This window comes from Marmota marmota, unplaced genomic scaffold (assembly GCF_001458135.2).
Source record: "Marmota marmota marmota unplaced genomic scaffold, marMar, whole genome shotgun sequence".
NCBI lineage: Eukaryota > Metazoa > Chordata > Mammalia > Rodentia > Sciuridae > Marmota > Marmota marmota.
The window spans coordinates 11,882,301-11,893,244 of NW_026000283.1; the positions used below are offsets into that span (position 1 = coordinate 11,882,301).

Sequence of the window (10,944 nt, forward strand, 5' to 3'; positions counted from 1 at the left end):
GCACTAAAAAATGACAAAATCATGGCATTTGCAGGGAAATGGATGGCATTAGAGCAGATTATGCTAAGTGAAGCTAGCCAATCCCTAAAAAACAAATGCCAAATGTCTTCTTTGATATAATGAGAACAACTAAGAACAGTGCAGGGAGGAAGAGCAGGAGGAAAAGATCAACTTTAAACAGAGACATGAGGTGGGAGGTAAAGGGAGAGAAAAGGGAAATTGCATGGAAATGGAAGGAGACCCTCATTGATATACAAAATTACATATAAGAGAATTTGAGGGGGAAGGGGAAAAAACAGGAGAAAGAATTAAATTACAACAGATGGGGTAGAGAGCGAAGATGGGAGGGGAGGGGAGGGGGGATAGTAGAGGATAGGAAAGGTAGCAGAATACAACAAATATGGCATTATGTAAAAATGTGGATGTGTAATTGATGTGATTCTGCAATCTGTATTTGGGGTAAAAATGGGAGTTCATAACCCACTTGAATCGAAAATGATATGTCAAGAGTTTTGTAATGTTTTGAATAACCAATAAAACAACAACAACAACAAAAAAACAAATAAGTAGTCAAAGAAGTTTTTTGAATAAAAGCTTGAGATGATGAAAGCAATAAAGAAGGCACAATTAATTCTAAATTTTGGATTAGAAATGATGGGGTGTCAACTTGAATCTTGGCTTGTGATTGGTTAATAAATATCAAATCCTATTTGTGCCTGCTGTTTTTCATTGTCCTGAAACTTTTTTCTTAAAATGTTAATGTCTGTTTCCCTAGTCATCTTACTCTTCTCTGTGGCTCCTGAACCCATCTTCTTTTTAGATTAAGGCTCTTTGAGGCTTTCTTGTTCTTATATTCCCAACTAGCCCATTAGACTTTATGTACTCTTTCTGTATTTCAAAATTAAAATCCAATGTTAGCAAAATACCAATACTACATATACAATCACATTTTTCTTTTTAGTGAAAGTCTCCAGCCCTTGCAACTGTCCCCCAGAACACAACAGAGCTAGCAGTTAATGATCTGCATCTGTTAGCCCTCACAGCTGCAGGAGCTTCTGCCCTCCTCCCCAACCTATGCATGTTAAACCATTTTGCAAATAGGCTTTTCCCTTGAGAAACCCTGTTTTTTTTTCTTTATAATGTTCATTATGTTAATATCCTTGATGTTTCTACCCTGCCAGTCTGCGGGAAGGAGGAGGCAAGGAAGTGGGGAGATAGAGATTTGAGACACTTTCTTAAGCCTAGATTATAATGCTGTAATTCAGAATTCATAGTCTTTAATCAAATAGTATATTTTTCTACATGTTGAAAGTTAAAGGGTCTTGTTAACATTAGGCCCTCCTGCATCTCATTTGCATACTTTACTCTTGACAGCTCACCATACCAGTTGTGATACTGGGTGTTGGTGATGGGCAGTGGCTTGCTTGGTCGAATTTGCTATTTTGTTTTCTTGCTCCATCTAATGGAGCAGTTATTGTCAAAATTGGATTTTGTGGTTTAGTCTTTCATCATCACTGGTTGCAACCATAACTCAATAAGACTTAACAATCCAAAGAATACACTTTCATCTTTTCCAATTTCCAGTCTGTAGAAATGACTAGTTTTTGGAGATACTATTTCATTTTGCAATATTCACTGGTCTAGCTGGTGACAAACCAATGAAATGCATTTTTTCACTTTCTAGCATTACCAATACTATTTTGACTTAGAAAACTAATTACTCGCATATCCCTTTCTTGTCTGAGCTAAGTGTTCCTCTTGCTTAGATCAGTTCAGCATCACTTACTGAGTAAGCCACACCTACCTACATCCATCTCAAAGTTGTTGTATATCTTCTATGCTGGGCACCCTGCCAGGCACACACACGCTCTATCATGCAAACATCAAATGGAACCCTTTAAGCATACTGTTTGCAATTGTAATATTATATTTCTTATGATGCATATATTAGTTTTGCAGAGTAAGGATTTCTTTTAAAATTTTCATCAGAAAAGTGAGCTTAGGCATGGAGAAAGGAAGAACCTATCTCTGCTGCCTTGATTTCACCAACTGCCTCCAAAATACATCTACAATATACATCTTCAGCCTCAGTTGCAGCAAGATTTTCACTGTTCTGCTGTTGCTGTAGAATTCTGAGCCTGTACTACTAAAGCTTCTGCATCTTATTTTGTGTTGTTGAAATACATGTCTATTATATATCACAAAAACGTAAGGAAGACTCAAGCTTAGCTCTCAGGAGTTTATAGGGTAGGGAGGCATAGAAACAGTTATAATTCAAAGAGAAAGGAGCTAAATTATAGGAGGATACAAAACCCAGCACATGAGTCTGCTAAGGGATGTGTGGGAAGGTTTCATGGAAGGAGGTATGTTTGAACACATAAGCATGACTAGAAGCTTTCTTAGTTGGAAAAAAGAGCAGGGAATTCCTAGTTGAAGCCTGTGAAAAACCAATGAGGCATAAGAGAGTATGGCACGTTTGGAGCCTATGCCAAGAAATTGCTGACTGATAGATGAAAGGGAATTCTGTGAATTGGCATTGAGAAGGTATTCCTGGCATAGGAATAGGTTGATCATTCTGTAATTTTGGTCATGTAGCCAACCTATAGTCTCTATGAGATATTATCTGGCCCTCCCCTCCCCAAACCATTTATTTTCCCATGATTAATGTGTGAAGTATTTTGTTTTGGGGGGGAAGGGCATGTTTAGGAACCATCTTTGTAGTTTTCCCCTAAAATAAATAGTGTAATACAGTGGTGACTAATGAACACTGAATTGGGCATCAGGGGACCTGGATTCTTATTTTCCAGCTCTCTCAGGAGACATCACCTAAGCCAAATCGTTTAACAACTTTGTTTTTTCATTAGTGAAATGGGAATATTAACACCTGCATTGCCTACCTCAGAACTGAAAATGAGACACTTAAAAATAAAGAGGTGTAGTAAAATCTTTTATTTGAAATTCTGTTAGTTGAGTTTAAACTGGCATTTATAACAAGTAAAATATTTTGAAGAGTATTTGGATGGAAAATTAGGTTGAAAAATTATTGTCAAATGGAAATATTTTACTTCCTCCTTAACCTCATAATATCTGCCTTTATGTTTTGGGAGCTTCATGTAGCTTATTTTCATGTTTTTAAAGCTAGCATGGTAAAAAATTTAAACTTCCCTGTGTTCTAGCATGTATATCCTAGACCCCTTCAGATTCCTATTATAACTATTAAATAATAATTTATTTAAGATTTATGTTAGTAAACTATGAGTTGATATATTTCATAGTAAACTTTGATAATTAATATCTATTAAGTAGTTTGAATTACTCTCAATCATTTGTAGTGCTAGATAGTTGTATGATTTGAATTTTGTTCCATTTCAGAGATACAAGAGGGTTCTGATTCATTCAGTTAGTATGGAAAATTTATACAACCCTGGACTTCTGCCTGCTTTGCCAGTTTTCCTAGTCCAATGACAGATTTCTTGGACAATATGTGCTAAATGTTAGGAATAACACAGACCCTGTAATGGAGGAATGGTTAAAAAAAAGTATAGTACAATTGCTATGGAAGATGTCACAGAAAAGAACAGAAATTGAGCTGTACCTGGAAAGGTGGGTTGAGTGTAGAAAAGTTGAGACAGGAAAAGATTTCATGCAAGACAGACCCCTGGAGAAAAGTGAGAAAGAACAAAAAAAACCGGTACAGTAGAGAATGGCAAGTTGTTGTTATGAATACTAGGGACAGCAAACTGCTAGAATGTATGGTGACTTCTAAGTGCTGGACTTAGTTGCTTAATTCTTTGATTGATCCACTTATTGAACAAATGGTTTCTCAAAGCTCAGAGGATAAAATACAAATTTCTTAACTGTCATGTGTGGCCTTCTGCTGTGTGGTTTCTGCGTAATCTTAAAATCTACTCCTCTCAACACTTTGTACCCTCTTTGCAGTCATATTGAACTCTTTCCAGATATATCAAAGACTTTGCTGATCCTTCCAACATGTTGTACTCCCTCAAATCTGTGCGGTTCTGCCTAGGCTATTTCTTCTAGAGTATGTCTGATGAATTTCTCATTCTTCAGCTTCAGTTGCAGCAAGATTTTCATTGTTCTGCTGTTGCTGTAGAATTCTGAGTCTGTACTACTAAAGCTTCTTCATCTTATTTTGTGTTGTTGAAATACATGTCTGTTTCCCTCACTCAAATAGGAGCTTCCTGTGACCAAGGGGTTGTGACTTATTCATTTTTATAGCCATATCACCAACTATAGTACCTATAGATAATTCAACTAATGTTTTTAAAATAAAATGTTCATTGAACACAATTTACATCATGTGTAGTTTCATTTTAAAAGAGTGATCTAGAAGCAATGTGATTGATAGACTGAGATGGGAGATGCAGGGAGACCAGTTACATGTGTCTTCTTTAAACACGCTTATTTGTTTAAAAAAAAAAAAACCAAGGGGGATTAGATTCCTGGAAAATTGGTAAAGAGAAATGATAGGATTTGTGGCTGGCTTCTATAGGCAAGAGAGAGGAAAGAGGAAAGATAATAAAGATTCAGTATGACAAATAGAAGGACAGTGACCCTTGCAAAAAATAAGATTACTTTCAGATAAACATGTTGTTTCCCAAGTCAGATCTCGTATTAGCAATTCGCCTCACCCCTTCTCTGCTTGAAAGATAAACACTCTGTTCCTGTTCAATTTATTGGAATTAAGCTCACAATTCATGTGATCCCCATTTTCATATCTGACCTGGAGTTTACATGTGAAATATAAATAGTTCAAGCACACCTGTACAATTTTCTATCAAGGGAAAGTGAGCAGTGCATAGGTTTTTGAATATATAAAGCCTATTTCTGCTTTTGGGAGCTGCAACTGAACTGTTATACCAGCCAGATGCACTGGGGTGCGCTACTATGTAGCAGAGCCTAGCTGTGCATCACAGCTCTTAACTTTAAAACTCCAGAGAATTTGATGAGAGAGGGATCCACAAGAACATGACAAATGATGAGAGTTCAAACCTTAAGAGAAAAATGGGCTTATTGGTAAGAGACCTTTCTTTTCCTTTATTTACTGCTGTTACTTATTCATTGAAATAGCAAGCCTGTTATTTTCATATGTGGCTGTGAAGCGGTATACAAAAATCAATTTTACATGTATTGTAGAATTCAGGAGACATATTGGTAACCGTGTAAAAATCATAGAGAGCTTATATAAAGCTTGATTTTTAACAAAATCTCTAAGGAAATTTTATTTGACTTCAGACTGTGGTATAGATTTGTTTATATAGCTTAAATGTAATCCAGGTTAAGAAATATATATTTAAAAAGTTAAAATAAAGAACAGTGACTTGTGTAGAAATACATAATTTCACTCAGTTACCAGAAGGTGGCACACCAGATTCTTCTTATATACACAAAGAAAAGGAATAATATTAATAGGAATATAAAATAAGCTGTATTTAAAGATATTTTAATGTTTTTTAAGCAAGGAAATGTTATAATTGTTATTTGCTTGGCAAGGCTTGTGCTAAAACATGACAAATATGAATTTAACTTATTATAGCTTTTAATCGTTCAACAATAATATTTATATTATAGCATTTTAAAAGTAGACTTTGAAACAATATTGTCAGCAAGGAGATGGTATTTAGAATTTATCATGCTAAGAAAGAAAATATTCGCCATTTACCTTTATTCATTGAAAGTCATTGGATTTAAGACAATCTTTTAGGTAAGGTCTTTGTCAAGGTCTTTGTAAAGATACTATTAGACTATGACTTTGATTTAGTTACGACTTTAATAAGGCAATAATGCTTGTGAGATGACCCAGAAAAAATTCAGACAGATTATTTCGAAGAAAATGTTAGATGAGGCTAATGTTTACTTTCTAGAAGCTAATAACAATGTAAATAGAATAAGTGTAAATAAATTACATATTGTGTTAGAGCTTCTCAAACATCTGCCAACATGCTGTAATTTATTAAGAGAGTTGACTGTCGGCAGTATATACTGCAGTGCTTCTGTAGTAGTCTCTATTTTTAAAACTGCATTCCTGAGGCAGTACCAGAAGTGTGTCTGTCCAAGGTTGCTTTTTTGTGTGTTTGCCTAAAGGAGCTAGATAAATGGCAGAACTTCCCCAACACCAAATCTTCTAGTTAGAAAACAGTACATCTATTTATATGTTTTTATTAATTACAAGCAGTATGAAAATAAGAAAATTGGTAGTAAACGAGCCCATTAACCATCTGTTCTCTGAAAGCTTGTAATGTGTGTCATTTGCTTTCAGGTTTTTATGGCAAAGCGGTATATCAGCAAAGAATTGACCTTTAGGCTTAAAAAGCTAGAAAATGACAAATCACTTCAAGGACTGAGTATATGTTTACTGGAGAAGTGTTTCCTTGTGTCCAAATTTGACTAGTTTAGTCTTGTAGATCTGTTGTAAATAAATGTTGTACTTAATGTCAATCTTTATTCCAGAGTTTCTAAAACATTAAGAGAGCTTCCAAAAACAAATAGAATGTAATGACTTTCTAGTTAAGCTTTTAAAAAGTCAATTTACATAATTTTAAATTGTTCTGTGTGGCCTTAGCTGTTTAGGGTTTATAAATATGACTTATTAATTTACCGCTAATATGCTTTCAGGGTATGCTTTAAAAAATTTGAACTAAATACAATGAAGCCACAATTAACCAGACTTTTTTGTTTTGTTTTTTTGCACTCCACTTTCAGGAGACGGAGGCAATTGTCTTTAAAACAAGCCGATTTCAAGGATATATTCAAAAAATCAACTTCAGGGTATGTCTAAGGGTCTGCATTTTCCTCTACTTTTTTTTTCAATGAGAATTTATTTTTATAAAAGACCCTGAGAGAGCAGAAGACATTTAGTTATCAAGTAAAGTTTGATGATGTCTAAGATTTTGTGTTTATTTAAAAAATTATTAAAGTACCACATATCATTTATTGTGCTTTATATTTTCCTGTGTGCTTTTGCAAATATAAGTTCATTTGTTTTTCATAACATTGCTATGAGATGAGCAAGGAAAGTTGCATTTTTCCTAATTTACAGATGAGGAAAATAACACTAAAGGTCATAAAGCTAATTAGTGACAGAACTGCAACCAGACCCAAGGTGCCTTGTGCTGTCCTCTTGCATTCTTCCTCATGGAAAAAAGTTTAAAACAAGTTTTTAGCTTTTAAATTTGTAATACACAATCAATATAATTTATACTATTTAAAAAATTCTTGTCCCTCATAATCTCCCACTTTTCATCTTTTTGTCTGCTTCTCTGCCTGTCTGCCAGCTGCATGCTATTGCTTTCAGATTCTCCCAGACCTGGAAGAATTTGAAGTGTGGGAGGTCAAGATAATGGTTGTGGAGAGTTCAATTTGACAACTGGTGGTGAGCAGCCAGTGCTGATGGGCTAAGGAAAGCTAGGGATTGAGAGAGAAAACAGAATGTTACTATAGTTGGGGCATTTTGAGCAGGGATTAGCAACCTTGACCTTAAAAGAAGTGTTTCTCTAAGTTTATTAGACCTGGCATGGTAAGCTATGGGAGTACTTGTTTCAAATGCAGAGTACAAATACCTATCTCCAGACTTCTACATTTTATTTACCCTGGTTGATTCTTAGCATATTAATGTTTGAGAGCATCTGCTTTAAAAGTATAAACTTTTTTTTTTCTCTCTCTCTTTCAATTGTACAAGAGTCAAAAGAAGAGACCCTTTTTCTCAGTAACATTTGTGTTTCATGGGAAATCATATCAACCAGGGCAGTGGGAGCCAAGGGGTAGGCAAGGGTAAGGAATAACAGATATTATTTACCCACATTTCTGTGTCCACATCTGAAGCACACCACAATAGGTATTGCTCACTTTGGAGACTGTGAGTATTTTTTAAAAAAGATTGTGTCCATTTTAAACTTGAAGAAGGTGAAAAGGCAGAAAGATTCCCATCAAAAGGTGAAAAATAAATGTTTATATTATAATAACTAACCTTTCCTAGTTTTTATTTTTAAGTAATTTTTTTTAAAAGTGCCTAGAAAATTAGGCCATCCAAGCTTCTATTATAGGTCAGACTTTACTGTGTCAATATATTTGTTCTCCTTTATGTTTCATATGCAAATATCCAGTCAGACTGATTAGATTATGAGGGCCTTATAGCCAGGGCACATGTGTTCCTTTCTATATTTGTAACATTCAGCAAGTCATATATTTTCAATATTTATTGATGACTGAACTAAATTAGCATGTACCTCCTCTCTAGGGGGTTGGGGTTGAGCATAGTGAATTGATTGATTTTGGTATTTCTGACATCAAGTCTATGTTGCACTGTCAATAAAGGGTAATATAGTAAAAACAGCCTCAGTAGAAACACATTTTAGTTAACATATAAGATAGCATGGTCCTAATTAATAAATTTGCTAATGCCTTTCCCAGAGTATCAGTTGAAGCTCTGTCTTGCCTTTTGGAATATGTGTTTTGTTGTTCTGTATTTTACGAGTCTGAATCTCAAAAACTGGTATTTTTTGAGACCTGTAAACATAAATATTAAAAAAAAATTTAGTTCTAGATGGACACAATACCTTTATTTTATTTTATTATGTGGTGTTGGGGATTGAACCCAGTCTCTCATACATGCTGAGCTAGTACTCTACCACTGACCCACAGCCCAGGCCCTAAACATAAATATTTTTGTTTAATGTCTGAACAGTATTGTAGGAATTTAAATAAAATGGCTAGACCCTGCAGTGGAAGATACATAAAAATGCTCAACAGTGTCTCTGACTTAGATCAAGCTGAATAAGGAATGAATGAATAAATATATACTAGCTAAAGGGAAAATATTTTCACCCAAGTGTTATGTAGCTTCAGAATTCCATGAGAAATGACTAAAATAACTGATTATTTAAAACATGCATTTGATTTTAAAGACATGAAGTGATTCTGAACATATTATAGTAGACAGGCTTATAAAGGCTGCCAGGAAACCTAAAATTAAATTACCACTAGCTTAAACCTAGGGTCAGTCTAGAATATAAATTTTGTTTTTATTCAAAATTTCATCCACTTTAGTTAATAATAAAACATGAGATAAAGGAAAATAAATGGTTTACCCCCTATGGGATAGCTGTTGCATCCAAATAATAAAGTTAGGCATAATGCCAAAGCAATGCTTTGGTTAGATCACAATACATGACCACTTTTTATAACATGTGCTAATGATGTGTTTTAACAGGATTTTAATTAAATTGCTATTTGAAGGCATAGAAAATTTAAGTTACACAATTTTTAGTTAGCATTTATAATTTAGGCTTACCACCATATATTGGGCATCTTTCGCTACAACTGTTTCTATATCCTTTACTTGTTTTAGAGAACTTAAAATCAACAAAGAGAAGAATTCTAAATTAGAACATGAAAAGGATCTAGAAATAGTCATGAAAATAGAGACCAGTTTGCTAAAAGTCTATTGGTTACTACCATTAGACCAAATACCATGACTATAAACTATACCCTTAACATAACTGTTAGGCTTCATGTTAGAGTAATGAGTTATAGAGTTCAAATTTGATATTGAGTTGTTTTTGAAGTAAAAGATTTTCTCACTTATTATATAATTAAACCTTTTCTTTTTAGTTACCAATACTGTCTGTGGATATAGGTATAGGGAATTTAAAGTTTTAATGATTAAGCCTGGGAAATGGTAAAAAATAAAACAATTGAATATAAAGAACCATTTTTGTGGAAAATTTAAAGTGTATATAATCTTGATGAATCATTAGGATTAACTTTCCATGAAAGTATTGCCTCTGGTTATTCAAATATTATTGTGGTTATACTATAAAAACCTGTAATCAAGATTTACAAATAGGGAGAAGAGATTGGACAACCAGGTAATTGTGTAACATTGTTTTCAGCTGGAACACCAATGGTTCACATGTGGCTATAATAACTCTTTTTATATATGTTTTTCAAAATAGTATCATTATTTCATCGATTTACATTGGAATTTAGAGAAGATATACTATTTTAGATTTTTTTTAGAAACTCAGATTTTATAAAAAAAATCAAGGTGGTTCTAAAATACTTTAGAATGTATCAAGAATTGACTGGCATGTCTTTTGAGGTTGGCATGGTGATACATTTATTGTTTAAAAGGTTTTAACTATCATAAACAAATGTTATTAGCAATTGTTTATTAGCAAGATATTTCAGAATTTATAAATATAAAGATTATAGATAAAAAATATATATGTAGTTTTCATGCATCTTTAATCTTGCTTTTGTGATTGCTGCACCAAAATTAAAACAGTTTTGCAATTATTTGAAAAGCTCTATATGAATATATTTTAATCTAGTTCAGCCATATTCTTAACTGTTCCTTCAATTGCAAGCTCATTCTACTTTATTCTTTTCTTTTGGTGGTGGTGGTGGGGCATTACAGCGGATGAAATCCAGGGCTTCATGCATGCCAGGCAAGCACTCTATTACTGAGTCAAACACCCAGCCTGCACTGCAAATTTAAAATGGCTTTTTATTTTGACAAGTTTGAATGTTTTATGTACAATGCATCAGAAAAGCTAGCAATGACTTGTATTTGCCCAAAGTAATTGAAGGATATACTTAGGAAATTGCTGAGAGATGACCAAACAGATAAAAAAAAAATCTTTATTCAAGGTGAGAGCAGAGATCCCTCATAGAACAATTTATTTTATTTAAATATATATTCTGGATGGTTTTCTTTAACACATACCTGATTTTGTTTTTAGTACTGAGAACAGAACCCAGGGGCACTCAACCACTGAGCCACATTCCCAGCCTTTTTTTTTTAATATTGTTATAAAATATTTATTTTTTAGTTATAAGTGGACACAATATGTTTATTTTATTTTTATGTGGTGCTGAGGATCAAACCCAGTGCCTCATGCATATTAGGTGAGCGCTCTACCT

General features: G+C 33.8%; 1 protein-coding gene across 7 annotated transcripts in view; it reads left to right on the plus strand.

Annotated features, from left to right (window-relative positions):
- The window catches only part of Klhl13 (kelch like family member 13), a 173,901-nt gene that overhangs the window by 99,471 nt on the left and 63,486 nt on the right, over positions 1 to 10,944 (plus strand). For 3 of the 7 annotated variants that reach the window (XM_048797123.1, XM_048797124.1, XM_048797117.1), the window contains exon 2: positions 6,724 to 6,789. The exons of 3 other annotated variants lie outside the window; for them this stretch is intronic. Coding sequence is in view for 2 of the 4 variants with exons in the window: in XM_048797117.1 (XP_048653074.1) it covers positions 6,724 to 6,789 (66 nt within the window). In the remaining 2 variants the exon portion in view is untranslated. Of the gene's footprint in view, positions 1 to 4,868; positions 5,038 to 6,723; positions 6,790 to 10,944 lie in introns of those variants that run through there. One more of the 7 variants, XM_048797118.1, reaches the window with a different exon arrangement.